The sequence below is a fragment of the Elephas maximus genome, chromosome 10, assembly GCF_024166365.1.
Source record: "Elephas maximus indicus isolate mEleMax1 chromosome 10, mEleMax1 primary haplotype, whole genome shotgun sequence".
In the NCBI taxonomy this organism is placed as follows: domain Eukaryota; kingdom Metazoa; phylum Chordata; class Mammalia; order Proboscidea; family Elephantidae; genus Elephas; species Elephas maximus.
Genome location: NC_064828.1, coordinates 7520858 through 7536649, shown reverse-complemented (window position 1 = coordinate 7536649; position 15792 = coordinate 7520858). Strand labels below are relative to the sequence as shown.

Genomic DNA, 15792 nt, shown 5'->3' with positions numbered 1-15792 from the left:
TTTAACAAGTTTCTTTTAAATCACTTATCATACTAGTGAATTTTAAATAATTAAAAAATTCAATTTTAAAGCAAATTTTCAGAACCAAATGTAAATCTCTGGGAACTCAAAATTTCTTAAAACTTCTGAGATTATTCTATCAACCAACCAGATTTAGTAACCCAGGCTCTAAACTATCTTCCAAGCCAAGCATTCTGGGACTCTACACATTTCAGTGTTCCACACGGATCTTCTATTGCAGCCACCTGTTACAGACTGAACTTCCTAGATACTACTCTTCCGAGCAGGAAACAGCACAGCTGAGAGAACAAATACTCATCTGTTTTGGTATCAGCAATACCTAGCATGGTGATGGCCCACAGAATGAGTTCGATATTAATTTTTTTAAGAAACCTAACAGTCAATTAGGAACTTATAGTCATCTCAGCACAGATGGTACTGCTGTCTGCCAGAAACACTGCTAAAATCAAAGAGAAGACATTAGGGTCAAACTTGCTTTGCAACTGTTTTTCATTGCCAAACACATTCCGTCAGCAGAAACGACAACGCCTGGAAGAGATCTTCCCACCATCCAACTGTGTGACCAGAGCGGCACTTCCTGAAAATGGCAGCAAGTGGCCAAACTGTCCCGAGGCCTTTCCTCTGGGCTTCGGATACAACATCTACAAGCACAAACCCTTCTTTTCAATCTCTTAAAGTAGGCTGGATGTTTGTAAAAAAAACAATTTTTTCTGTTACTTAACAAACATTCCACGAATTCGGCCTACTGAACAAAATAATTAAACCTCTATTCAGGTTGACAGACACCTATACAGTCTCTAGCTAAACACCTCTTCCCTGCCTATTTTCTTCCTGGAAGAAAACAATTGTGAAAATTACACAAAGTTCTGATACTAGCAATGTTCTTTTACTCTCGATCTGGGTGGGTGTCACAAGGAAGTTGTAAGCATTTGCGTCCAACAGTCTGACAATTCCATTAAAACCAGCAATATATTACGCAGGGTACCCTCTTTAAAATATTTACTGAAAGGATGAGAGGACAGCAACTTCTTCACGTTTTCCCCAATTGGAGCCATCTTAAAAATACTGTTCGCCTTCAGGGCATAAATTCAGATTACCTGTGGAAAGCACAACAGTTCAGTGGCTAGAGTTTTGGTCTGATTATAAAGAAACTAAGCTCTAACTACTCAATTTCTGAATCTATTTCACAACTACACTATGAAAGAGAATTTTTTAAAATATGTGAAAACCCTTGGGGAAATGATGTTGCATAATTCCAAAACACAGCCTCATACCCCGAATTCTCCAACCATTCATTAGGGAAATTTCCCCCCTACAATGTTAAATACTCTATAATAGTCACAAAAATTTTATCTACATTTAAGGCTGAATTATGCCTATCAAAAGTATAACAAATTTCTGGTAAAAGAAATCAAAATTCAACATCAAGTGAAGAAACAGTTTTAATGTGTGATTTAAAAAATAAAATATGAGATCCAAAATTAAATCATTTCATTCCTTTACTCCTAATATGATAAAATTATCCCTCTGCTAGTGAACACTTCACCTTCTCCAACGCTTAATATTTTACACAAGTACTCAGTGTAATTCTCAATCTCCATATACTCCAAGATGTTGCTTAATTACACATGAATAATGAAGACATATAACAATTCTGCTTTTTCTCCTATTCATTCCTAAGAAAAAGAGAGCCAGTATAGTTTTTTTGGCATAAAGGAAAAGACTAGGCCTAAGAAAACAGACCTTTAATTTATCTAAAAATGTGAACATGACAACTAAATCCTCCGTATATGAGTTTGAAGACCGTAAAAGTTCACTTCCGCATTTCTTCAATACATACTTACGAGGTGTTTGTGTCAGACCTTGCAGTACAAAGATAAATAAGACATAATGGTCTCTATCCTCAATGACTACGGAATAAGTCAACAGAAGTCATTTCAATCTTGATGACAAGCAGCATTCTGTTCCCTTGCAAGCAATATATATATTAAGACAAACTCTGGTTATTTTTATTATCAACTACAAATTTTTATCATTAAAAACATATGGTAATCAACCTAAGGTTTATGTGCTAGGTTGTAACTATTCCTATTTAGTCACAGTCCAAAAAAAAGGTTGTTTAGGATAACATACGTAATGTCACTAGTGTTTTACGGAATAGACGGTACAAGGAACCTTTAACGGTAAACAGGTCTGTTTATTCAGCTTGCGGGGAAGGAGGATGGAAGAGAAATGCATTATAAGCAAATACGGAAAGAATCTGCATTAGTATTTATTCATAACATTTCTTGTTTTCTTCACTTTATAGTTTCCTCTTCCTCAACTAGAAGTGAAGATGGTTCTTTTCCCCTCTCTCCCCCCTCTCCCATCTTACTATACCACGTGGGTCTTCGAAAGGGACTGATAGACTTTAGATCCGATAGAGAGTTAGATACTAGTTTCACCTGTACTGATACTATTACACTAATCATATCCAGGTACAGTTTGATCTACTACAAGTAGCTAATGTTTTATCAGGAGGAAGGGGGTGACATGCTTATGTTTAGATACAAACTAAAAGCACATATTTTAAAGTCTATTGTTCCACCATTTTCATTCCTATTCATGAGGCAAAATCCCTGAAATCCTTTGGCAGGCATGGTAGAAAGCACTTCACTCACTTTCCATTTCCGCAGTTGATGAGGTGCGCTACCTTTCGTTTTGGAACAAACTCCACTGAGATCCTATCTCTCATACCTGTACCACCATTCTGACTAAATGCTGCCTGTCCTATAAAAACTCACTTGAGAGTAAGAGGGTCATAACCGCCTCATCTGTAACCAACCACCCCTACACCTACCACCTCATCTGTGATCAACTACCCTAACAACTACCACCTCATCTGTGACCAACTACTCTAACAACTACCACCTCATCTGTGATCAACTACCCTTACTGCTACCACCTCATCTGTGACCAACTACCCTTACAACTACCACCTCATCTGTGACCAACTACCCTAACTACCACCTCATCTGTGACCAACTACCCTTACTGCTACCACCTCATCTGTGACCGACTACCCTAACAACTACCGCCTCATGTGACCAACTACCCTTACTGCTACCACCTCATCTGTGACCAACTACCCTAACAACTACCACCTCATCTGTGACCAACTACCCTTACTGCTACCACCTCATCTGTGACCAACTACCCTTACTGCTACCACCTCATCTGTGACCAACTACCCTTACTGCTACCACCTCATCTGTGACCAACTACCCTTACAACTACCACCTCATCTGTGACCAACTACCCTTACTGCTACCACCTCATCTGTGATCAACTACCACCTCATCTGTGATCAACTACCACCTCATCTGTGATCAACTACCCTTACAGCTACCACCTCATCTGTGATCAACCACCACCTCATCTGTGATCAACTACCAACCCATCTGTGATCGACTACCCTTACAGCTAACACCTCATCTGTGACCAACTACCTTTACAACTACCACCCCATCTGTGATCAACTACCCTTACAACTACCACCCCATCTATGATCAACTACCCTTACAACTACCACCTCATCTGTGACCAACTACCCTTACAACTACCACCTCATCTGTGATCAACTACCCTTACAACTACCACCTCATCTGTGATCAACTACCCTTACAACTACCACCTCATCTGTGATCAACTACCCTTACAGCTACCACCTCATCTGTGATCAACTACCCTGGTACAGGTATTACGACAGTATTTCAAACAAGTTAGAACACCACTTTCCTTCTCTATTTTAAGTGTGAGCGTTTAAGTTTACTCTTTCTACTCTGAGACATAACTGAGAGAAAAAAAAAAAGGTTCCACTAAATTACTAGTGTACCCTCAACTTTGGGTTAAAAGGGCTCCGTATATGAAAATAAATGCTTGACTCCATATTCCTCCACATGACAAGAACAAAGGAAAGCAATTTTCATAACACTTCCTTCTAACAAGAAATTACTATGGATTCGAGTCAACTAAATTCTTTATAGGTACTGATGACAGCTGCAACCTTAAAAGTAGTTTTTTTTTTTTTTCCCAATCTGAAAAGGGATTTTATTTTACCATTATACCAAGATTAAGAACACACCGTCACACGCTGAGCTTCTGAAAACAGCCTGCACAGCTGGCAAACATTACAGGCAGGTGGGGACGACAGAACAACTCACAATGCACATTTTCCTTTTAAAAACACCTTTAGCCAACTCAAGGGTAACTCAACGGATTCAATGTAACAGCGCATTATTAAACTTCCTTTCATATATGCCGACTCCGCGATGAAAAGAGATCTTAGAGACGACAACAAAACACTGAACTTATAAAGCCAGAAGGCGGCCGGGGAGACGGGGATCTTCCCGGCGGTAAGAGGGAACGTGCGATGAGGTCACCCCGGACACTCCCTGGTGATGAACACCAGCTCCTGGCCTTAAAGGGGGCCGCCTGCCTGCAAACAGCGACCGCCGCCGGGCTGTGCGCAAAGGTTCCGCGGCTGAGGGGAAGAGGGCGAGCCGCGGCCCCGGGCGGGAAATCCGGGAGGCCGGCCCGCCGAGCGCAGGCCGCCCGCAGCCGGGCCGGGGCGCGGGGAACGGCCTGGGAGCGGCCGGCTGCACCTGCTCCGCCCGGGCCCGCCGCCCGCCGCCCGCAGCCCGCCGCCCGCCGCCCGCAGGGACCCAGGCGCGAGTCCCCCCTCCAGGCCCAGCCCGGCCCCGGGCCCCTGGGCCGACTCCCCGCCGCCCCCGCCCGGTCCCCCGGGAAAAGGACAGTACATTTTAACGCCATTGGAGCTGCTGCTGTGGGGCTGCTGTTTCTCCGGCTCCGGCGGGTGCAGTTCTCGCCGCGCCTCGCCCGCCGTCTCCGCGGCCTGCTGCTGCGGGCTGTCGTCGCCAGCAGCCCCTGGCACCTCGGCCTTGTCGGCGTCCGCCATCCCACCGCCGCCGCGTCCGCCTCCACCGCCTGCGCTGAAGGCTCCGAGCGCGACAATGGCGGCGGCCAGGGAAGCGGTAACGGATCCCGATTTGAAAAGGCCCCGAGCGCTCAGGCGCCCGGATCTCGCGAGAACCAGTCAGGCCTGGGCGACCGGCAGATGGGGCGAGCGGTGCGAGGGCGGGAAGAGGCGTGGGGGAGGGGCGGGGAGGGCTGCCGGTGAGGGCCGCCGTTGGTGCGCGCCGCGCGGCTCTAATCCCGGGGGGTTGTCCTGCGCGGGATCCCCCGTGGGGCCGCGTCCGACCACCAGCCGGACTGCCTGCCGCTGGGCATCCGAGGGGGCCTTCGCCTGCAGATGTCTGTTCTAGGGTTAGAGCCTTCGGAGCTCCGAAACCCAGACCGTTCAACGCATTCCAGGCAGGGGCAGTGAAGTTCGGGAAGTGCACCGCTCTGCCTCTTTAGGACGTCTGCAAATCTTCAGACTTCCCTTTGAAATCCAGACAATTGTGCAAATAAATCACTCGCTACTTCTGATTCAAACGCGTAGGCACCCTGTAGACATTCAATAAATAGATATTGGTGACTGGTCGGATTTACCAGTGAATGGCTTTCAATTTCTTTGAGACCAGGTTGTTCACAAGGGTGAAGCTTTCCATTGAACTTTGCTGTCAGAACTTAGCTGTAAGAAGAGTGAAGTTTTTTAATTCTCTGGGCAGCCATCAATGGCGGAAATCTATAATTTTCATAAGAAATCTTCTAGTTTGGCTAATAACGGACGTTTTGGGTTTTGATTACGTGTTTATTAGATGCTGGCGGAAATTATATTAGAAACAGTTAAAGGATCTCTAATTACGGAGTTTTAAAATAATAGCCATAGATTTTTACCCTAAGTATGAGAAAGAAACCCATTAATCAACTCCTAACTCTTGAGTACTGTAATAATATCTCACACCGAAATAACCTTTTTCAGCTAGAGTTCAAAGACCTCAAATGTTTCCTTTCACAAGGAAGCACACATGCATGGTTTATGTGCTTTGCTGAGTATCGCACACATCAGTGGCAAAATTTTAGTTAGAAACGAATACTCAAGTAATAAATACACCATTTCCTCAATTTCCCCCTGATCTTCGGCATTTTGTACAGACTCCTGCTCTCTACCATAAAATACATAAAGCAGCCATCAAACACACAGCAGCGCAATTTCAGTCATGAAGAGACTGTACGGTAAAATGCTGCTGTTAGAATGCTGCCTACATTCCGTCATAGATACAACAGATGTTTTCGTAGTTGCTGCATGAATCGTTCCACCTCATTCAGTCCTGGGAGTAACAAAGGTTATTTGATTTTGAAACTGAAAACCTCCATTAGAACCCCAGCTATGTCACTTTCTGCCTGTAACTCCTCTGAGAGGTCACTTAACTTCTCATTCCTCCACAATAAATAAAGGTAACAATACCTACTTTGAAGGATTAAAACCAAATACCAAACGGAACCTGTTGCCATGGATTTGATTCCAATTCCTAGTGAACCTTTAGACAGAGCAGAACTGCCTCATAGGGTTTCCAAGGAGCTGCTGGTGGATTCAAACTGCCAACTTTTTGAGTAACAGCCATTGCTCTTAATCACTGCGAAGCATTAAGGTGAGGATTAAATGAAAGCACTTTATGTAGGGCAAAGTGCTACAGGAATGTAAAATAATATTACAATTCCCTAGCTGTCCAAGCTGGGCAGCGTTTTAGTCAAAGAGAAGGAAGGTGATCTGCCCATAGTACTGAATTATAAGTACTTTAAAAACATTCATCGCTCTGTTATTCTTCTACTATACTTGAATTTAACGATGAAAACTTAACCCACAGCCCGTAGTACATTATACTTTGCAAAATCCTTCAACAGATCAATATTTTGTAAGAGGCCTTTATGCTTAAAACAAGTGCATGAGGAATACAAAAAGGAGTACGGTCCTGATGGGACAGGGCTTTTTATAAAAAGCACTATTGAGTGCTATAACAGAGATAAAAGCCAAGTATAATTAAAACCATATTTATAAAAACAGGAGATGGGCCCACATACCATAGTGTGCCGATTTAATTTTTTTTAATCTTGCATTAAAATATTACTTATCTTGGTTGCTGAGATTTTGGCACTCCTTTCAATTTTATGCCTGAGACCAATGCCTCTCTCCTCTTACCCTGTTCTAGCCCTGATGTGGGGAGAGAGGGAGCCCAGAGCAGGTGTAGTACTTCCACAGTCACCGTGGATTCAGGTGTAGTACCTCCACAGTCAGCATGGATTCAGATTCCTCCTGTCGATCTTTTGGCATCTTAATGTGAGCTGCCATCCTCAAGGTCAAGCTATGGCCCAGTTTGGCTGCTGGAGATCTAGCCATCGTGTCTCCATCATAGGCCAGAAGAAGTAAGAAAAGAGGATCTTACCCAGAAGTCTCATGAAACAATTCCACTCATGGGCCTGAACTGAGTCACATGACACACCCAGCTGTAGGGGAGATTGGCAAATAGTTTTTCAGCTGGATGCATCAAAAGGGTTCTGTCATCTGATAAGAAGAGAATGGATGTTGAGTGGCAACTAGGATGTGATCATCCTTTTGCTTCATCTTTAAGAATTAAAAGGCGAAGGCCAACACTATGAAATAAAAAGTATAGTTTGATTTTTTTCAATTTGTTTAACTTTATTTAAATTAAACACCTAGCTTTGGTGACACCAACTTTCCAAACTTTTGATAGTTGAGGCTTAAAAATGAGTTTCAAACTTTTAAAAATACCATAGGTTATATTTGAAATCCATATGTATTTTTCTCTTTTTTTCCTGAGAAATTCATTCTATGATGAAAAAATGGATGTTGGTTATTGTCACTAGAAAGAAAAGTATAATCTTATTCCGACAATCAACTAATGCCAAGCACTTAGTATTTTCAGTCTTCCTTTCTGTCTGTCTCTCCATGTCTCTCTCTCTCTTTCCCTCACCCTTTCCTATTGCTCTGCTCAATTCAGGAGTCCATTTTTTTAGCTTTCCAAAAATACATCCTGTAGAAAGATCTCCACCAGCAAAACGAAGTTTAGAATTAATGCAATTATCTGAAAATTTCAGGCAAAAACACCACTTTCACCTCAATTGTTCAAATAATTCAGATAATACCATGGGTTTTGCTTGAATTCCTTACATAATTGTTTCATCTTTCAACCTTAAAAATGTTTTTGCCCAATAACAGATTTTTTTTTTTTTGTAAGCCATCTTCAGGACAGAATTTTTTTTCCTTTGTAAAATAAAGACTTCTGCCTGGCTACCACCACTGACTGCTCAGACAGAGATCACAATACAGGGTCCCGGTCAAAGCTGGAGAAAAATGTACAACAAAATTCTAACTCAAAAAGAAAGACCAGCCTTGCTGGCCTGACAGAGACTAAAAAAATCCTGACAGTACAGCCGCTGGACACCCTCTCAGCTCAGTAACGAGGTCAATCCTGAGGTTCACCATTCGCCCAAAGATTGAACAGGCCCATGGAACAAAAAAAAGACTAAAGGGACACACCGGCCCTGGGGTAGGGACTGGAAGGCAGGAGGGATGAGGAAAGCTGGCAATAGGGTACCCAGGGTTGAGAAGGGTTGACATGTCATGGGGTTTCTAACCAATGCCATAGAACAATGTGCATACTAACTGATGAGAAACTAGTTTAATATAAAAAAAACTTCTATAATTCCCAAATTTTTATTTCAGTCTCAATTTTCTATCCACATTCTAATTTCTTAACATAAATCACCTTTCTTTTTCTTCAATCTCACCCCAGTAATTGCATTAAAAGGCTGATCAGAAAAACAGATTTCCTAGATTTCTGCCCTTCCTATAGGCATAGCTATTCCTCCCGGTCTATAACAAGCTCCATGAATTGGGCCAACTCTGTCTAAGGTCAAAGGCACTGTCTTAGTCATCTAGTGCTGCTACAGCAGAAATACCACAAGCAGATGCTTTAACAAAGAAAGATGTATTTCTTCACAGTAGAGTAGGCTAAAATTTTTTTTTTTTTTTTTTTTTTAGAGTAGGCTAGAAGGTTCCAAATTCAAGTCATCAGCTCTAGGGGAAGACGCCTCTGTCGGCCTTCTCATCAGTCTTCCCCCAGATTAGGAACTTCTCCACACAGGGATCCCAGGTCCAAAGGATGCACTCTGCTCCTGGCACTGTTTTCTTGGTGGTATGTGGTCCCCAACTCTCTGCTTGGTTCCCTTTCCTTTTTATCCGTTGAGAGATAAAAGGTGGTGAAGGCCACACCCCAGGGAAACTCCCTTTACATTGGATCAGGGATGTGACCTTAGTAAGGGTGTTACAATCCCATCCTAATCCTCTTTAACATAAACCCACAGTCACAAAATGAAGGCGAACCACACGATATTGGGGAATCATGGCCTAGCCAAATTGATACACACGGTTTTGGGGGAATATAATTCAATTCATGACAGGTACCATATGGTAATACTTTTAACTATCCTCAATTTGGTATCTGTAAAGATGGCATGGTGGAGGCGTTGTCTGACCTCCTCTAACTTCACAAGGAGGAAGGAGAATCAAGATCAGCAGACTAAGGCTGATTCCTATAAGGGAGAGGTCAGACATGCCTCTTCTCTCCGTCATCTTTACCAATTCTGACACCAGCCATCCCCACCACAGCGCTCTCTACTTTCCTGCTAAGTTCAATAGTTCATTGCAGTGGGCACGTAGAACTCACAGACAATACTCATGATTATGGGGTTTATTAGGGAAATAACAGGTTACAGTTCAGGTTCAGGAACACTCAGGATACAGGAACACTTAGGGTAGCCTCTTCTGAGCTGTGCCTGCAGGCACACCTTTCTCTGGCCCTCGGCTTCTGCCCTGCTCAGGCAATTGTTATAAAGTTCTTTTAGATCTATTGATAAGTGTCCTGAGGCACCCCTCTCTGCCAGTCAGCCTGGGCCAGAAGGCACTCAGCTCTAGCTCCATGGGTCAGCAACCTAGCTCCACCAAGTACCCAGAGCCACCCTACTCCAGCAACAAGCATCCTGCCTGCAAGCACTCAGCTCTTTCATTCCGTTTGCTGAGCCGTCTCCTGCTGGTCTCCAAGTTCGCTGCTGCAGTTTCTCTGCCATTGCTTCTCACAGTCTTCAGTGTTACAGCTCTCTCTGTCTCTCTGTCTCTCCATGACCTGGTTCCAGGAGCTTCTTAGCACAGGGATCCCAGGTCCAAAAGATCCGCTCCACTCCTGTTTCTTCTTCCCTAGTGGTGGTGAGATCCTCTTTTCCAACCTCTTCAATGGCTCAGTTTAAACCCAGTGGAATGGCAAAACTGTCCAATTCCTTCGTTAAGGTTCCATATGCCTTCTTTGCATAGTCCCACTCAACCATTGTGTGTGAGTCTATGACTAGAAGGGCCGTATTAAATAATTCACTGCACCGAAGGCCACCCCCGGCTCTTCTAGCCATTGGCCCTTTCATACTTGGAGGATTAACTTCCCCCTACAAATAGTTTTACCAGTCCAAAGCAGTTGTAACAATTAGTCCTTCAGTAGGGCAAAAGAGTCTTAAGGGTGAGGTTACTCTGGTACCAGCCATTCAGGTCTGCTGCAGGTGTCCATCTGCTCTAGTCAAGTTCTCCGAAAGTTATCTCTTCTTTACCCTTTCTGGTCTCTGATAAAATTTAACTGAGAGAAGACTGTTCCCTTGCTGTGACACTTTTGAGGTCAGAACCTTTAAGGGACTTTAAGTTTGGTCACTGTACTCCGCTCCAGCAGTGCCTCCCCCTAAATCCACTCTTTTATGCTTACAGCTTCTACAATTACAGTTTTTACTATCACAATTAACCCTGTTAACAATCATTACTCACAGATGACTCATATAATCCTATCACCATCTTTCCCCACCCTCTATTCCCCAGGCCTATCAGGAAAAGAGGAATATGTTCAGTGGGGGATCTCCCTTGTCCCCTTCATTTTGAGCATAACACACCCACAAAATCATGTAAGCCAGCAACTTCATGCCTTTATCTCCCCTTGTTTTAGATAGCCAGTGTTTTAAATTGCCCATCCCTGTCAAGCCAGTACCCTGAGGAGACAAGCATATTCTTTGGTCTTGAAGAATCTCCTTTTCTGGTTGGAACTTTGAGCATCTGCATCCATAAGCAAAGTCCAGTCCAGAGCAAGCCATCATATTGCAGCAATCTACACCAGTTCACAATGTCAAACATCTTTCACTTTATTTGGTCAGGTTTTGGTCCATTCGTCCCTACCTATCCAAGCTAGGTCACAGTGAGTATCAGCTGTAGGCTTAGGAGTCCACACACCCCTCCCAGCACTTCAGACCAGCCAGCCCTTCCTCTCTGTCTCCTTTTCTCTCTCTCTCATTCCTAGCCTCGGTGGGCAAGGTCAATGGATATCAATGGAACGTGTCCTAACTCAGCCCATGTCTTTATTGCTGCACTTGCCCCACTTCCACTCATGAATGGACCCAAGTGGTCACCATAAGTGAGCAGACCAAGATGTCTACTTACTGGCTCCCTTTAACTCCCTCTCCTGGAAGGGTATTCTGATGGGCACTGACTTTTCCTGCCTCAAGGCACCCAAAAGCAAACCACTTGCTGGAAATTCAAAAAGCAAAACAATCTTTTTCTTTTTTTTTTCTGCAGGTCCTCCCTTCAGATGCAGACCTTTTCCTCTCCCAGCAATTCTGGGTGGGTGGGGCTCAGATTTTCTACCTAAGCCCCCACTATATACAAGGGGCTACTGGCTTGAAATAAAAGGCCTGTGTTTTTTCAGGCCAAATCCTAGTTCTCTTTTCAGCATAGCCAATCAAGTATTGGCTGATGACATTGTGCCATGCTCTCTGTAATTTATAATATCCAATATTCATTTCTATCATACGTGTAGGTCTGCTTTACAGCACTAGGTAGGAGAAACATTCAAAATCCATAGTATATTCAGCTAAACACATAACCCTTTTTAGAATTATTGCAGTTTTATCTTCTTCACCCCTTGACTACCTTCCCATTCCTATGCATATGGCCACCGGTCTCTGGCTGGGTAGAACTAGTAGACGCTGGCCCCTATCCATCATCCCTTTAACTAGCCTGGCACTTGCTGCCAGCCACTCCAGATGTGGTTTTTCTCCCCTCAGCTGCAGCATAACTTTTGTGTGTGTGTGCTTTAGGTGAAAGTTCACAGCTTCAGTTAACCTCTCATTCAAAAGGTCATACACACAATGTTTGGTGACATTGGCTGCAATCCCCAAATATGACAGCACATTCCCCCTTTCTACCTTGGTTTCCCTGTGTCCATTCCTCCAGTTCCTGTCCCTTCCTGCCTTCTCACCCTGCCTTTGGGGGTCTACCATACCTGATCGAACCAAGATGCACCTGTTTAATCTTTGTCTGAAAAATGGACTTTGGGAATGGTTTCAGTTCTGGGTTAGCTGAGCATCCGGGAACCATAGTTTCGGGGGTTCCTCTAGTCTCTGTCTAACCATTAAGTCTGTGAATTTGAATTCTGTTCTGCATTTTTCTCTTACTCTGTCTGGGGCTTTCTGTTGTGTTTCCTGTCAGGGTGGTCATTGGTGGTAGCTGGACACTAGTTCTTCTGGTCTCAGGCTGGTACAATCTTTAGTTCATGTGATCTTTTAGTCCTTTGGGCTAGTATTTTCCTTGTATCTTTGGTTTTCTTCATTCTTTGCTCCAGGCAGGACGTAGCTTAGATGGCTGCTCATGCGCTTTTAAGGCCCCAGGTGCTACTCATCAAAGTGGGATGTAAAACATTTTCTTTATAAACTATGTTATGCCAATTGACCTAGATGTCCCTAGAGATTATGGTCCTCAGGCCCCAGCCCCAGCTACTCGGTCCCTCTAAGCTTTTGAATGTGTCTAGCAAACTTCAATGCTTTTTCTTTGGTCCCATTGTGCTGCCTCCCCCTGTATTGTGTGTTGTCCTTCCCTTCACCAAAGTTGATACTTGTCTACTATCTAGTTAGTGATTTCCCCTTCCCTCCTCCCCACCTAACAAACTATGGATAACACTGCGAAGAATGGAAATTCCAGAACAACTAATTGTGCTCATGAGGAACCTTTACATAGATCAAGAGGCAGTTGTTCGGACAGAACAAGGGGATACTGATTGGCTTAAAGTCAGGAAAGGTGTGCATCAGAGTTGTATTCTTCCATCACACGTATTTAATCTGTATGCTGAACAAATAATATGAGAAGCTGGACTATATGAAGAAGAACGGGGCATCAGGATTGGAGGAAGACTCATTAACAACCTGTGTTATGCAGATGACACAACCTTGCTTCCTCAAAGTGAAGAGGACTTGGAGCACTTGCTAAAGAAGATCAAAAACCACAGCCTTCAGTATGGATTGCACCTCAACATAAAGAAAACAAAAATCCTCACAACTAGACCAATGAGCAACATCATGATAAACGGAGAAAAGATTGAAGTTGTCAAGGATTTCATTTTACTTGGATCCACAATCAACAGCCATGGAAGCAGCAGTCAAGAAATCAAAAGACGCGTTGCATTGGGCAAATCTGCTGCAAAGGACCTCTTCAAAGTGTTGAAGAGCAAAGATGTCACCCTGAAGACTAAGGTGCACCTGACCCAAGCCATGGTATTTTCAATCACATCATATGCATGTGAAAGCTGGACAATGAATAAGGAAGACCGAAGAAGAGTTGATGCCTTTGAACTGTGGTGTTGGCGAAGAATATTGAATATACCATGGACTGCCAAAAGAATGAACAATCTGTCTCAGAAGAAGGGTGGCCAGAGTGCTCCTTAGAGGCAAGGATAGCAAGACTGCGTCTTACATACTTTGGACATGTTGTCAGGAGGGATCAGTCCCTAGAGAAGGACATCATGCTTGGCAGAGTACAGGGTCAGCGGAAAAGAGGAAGACCCTCAATGAGGTGGATTGACACAGTGGCTGCAACAATGAGCTCAAGTATAACAACAATTGTAAGGATGGCGCAGGACCGGGCAGTGTTTCGTTCTGTTGTGCATAGGGTCGCTATGAGTCGGAACCAACTCAACGGACAACAACAACAACACCCCCCCCACCTTCATAACCATCAAAGAACGCTTTTTTCTCTGTATAAATCTTTTCTTGAATTCTTATAATAGTGAACTCATCCAATGTCCTTTTGTGTTTGACTTATTTCACTTAGCATAATGCCCTCCAGATTAGTCCATGTCGTAAGATGTTCTGAGGATTTATCATCGTTCTTTATCATTGCATATTCCATTGTGTGTATGTACCATAATTTGTTTATCCATTCATCTGTTGATAGACATTTAGGTTGCTTCTATCTTTTCGCTTTTGTGAATAGTGCTGCAATGAACATGGGTGTGCATATGTCTATTCATGTGATGGCCTTTTTCTCTAGGGTATATGGTATTTCTATTTGTAGATTTTTAAGGAAGTGCCATATCCTTTTCCAAATTGGTTGTACCATTTTACTTTCCCACCAGCAGTGCATAAGAGTTCCAATCTCCCCACAACCTCTCCAATATTTGTTATTTTGTTTTTTGCATTAGTGCCAATATTGTTGGGGTAAGATGGTATCTAATTGTAGCTTTGATTTGCACTTCTCTAATGGCTAATGGGAAACGCTGGTGGCATAGTGGTTAAGTGCTATGGCTGCTAACCAAAGGGTCGGCAGTTCAAATCCACCAAGCACTCCTTGGCAACTCTATGGGGCAGTTCTACTCTGTCCTATAGGTTAGCTATGAGTCAGAATCGGTTCGACGGCACTGGGTTTGGTTTTGGTTTTAATAGCTAATTACTGTTAACATTTCCTCATGTGTTTATTAGCAGCCCGAATGTCATCTTTAGTGAAGTGTCTGTTCATATCCTTTGCCTATTTTTTAAATTGGATCGTTTGTATTTTTGTTTTTGAGGTGTTGCTGTATCTTGTGGATTTAAGAGGTTAGACCCTTAGCAGATATGTCATAGCCAAAAATTTTTTCCCAGTCCGTGGGTTCTCTTTTTACTCTTTTGGTGAAGTCTTTTGATGAGCACAAGTGTTTGATTTTTAGGAACTCCCAGTTATCTAGTTTCTCTTCTGGTGTTTGTGCATTGTTATGTATGGTTTGTATGCTATTTACGCCGTGGATCCGTGTTTTAGGGCCCCTAGCATTGTCCCTATTTTTTCTTCCATGATCTTTATCATTTTAGATTCTATATTTAGGTCTTTGATACATTTTGAGTTAGTTTTTGTGTATGGTGTGAGTTGTGGGTCCTGTCCCATTTTTTACAGATGGATATCCAGTTATGCCAACACCATTTGATAAAGAGACTACCCTTTCCCCATTTAATAGACCCTTGGCCTTTGTTCAATATCAGCTGCCCATAGCTAGATAGATTTACGCCTGGGTTCTCAATTATATACCACTGGTCTAAGTGTCTGCTGTTGTGCTAATACCAGGCTATTTTGACTACTATGGCAGTATAACAGGTTCTAAAATTAGGTAGTGTGAGGCCTCCCACTTTGCTCTTCTTCTTCTTCAGTATTACTTTACTTACCCGAAGTCTCTTCTCTGCTCATATAAAGTTGGCCATTTGTTCCTCCATCGTGTTAAAAAATGCTGTTGGAATTTGGATTGGGGCTGCATCGTATCTGTAGATCGCTTTGGGTAGAATCAACATTTTCACAATGTTGAATCTTCCTATCTATGAGCATGGTATGTTTTTCCACTTATGCAGGTCTCTTTTGGTTTCTTGCAGGAGTGTTTTGCAGTTTTCTTTGTATAGGTCTTTTATGTCCCTGGTCAGATTTATTCCTAAGTA

General features: G+C 43.2%; 1 protein-coding gene across 1 annotated transcript in view; it reads right to left on the bottom strand.

Moving 5' to 3' along the window:
• MYEF2 (myelin expression factor 2) overlaps window positions 1-5076 on the bottom strand; it is a 48281-nt gene extending 43205 nt beyond the window's left edge. The window contains exon 1 of the mRNA XM_049897763.1: window positions 4821-5076. Coding sequence (XP_049753720.1) covers window positions 4821-4978 — 158 coding nt within the window. The 5' untranslated portion in view covers window positions 4979-5076. The remainder of the gene's footprint in view (window positions 1-4820) is intronic.
• Window positions 5077-15792: the final 10716 nt, after the last annotated feature.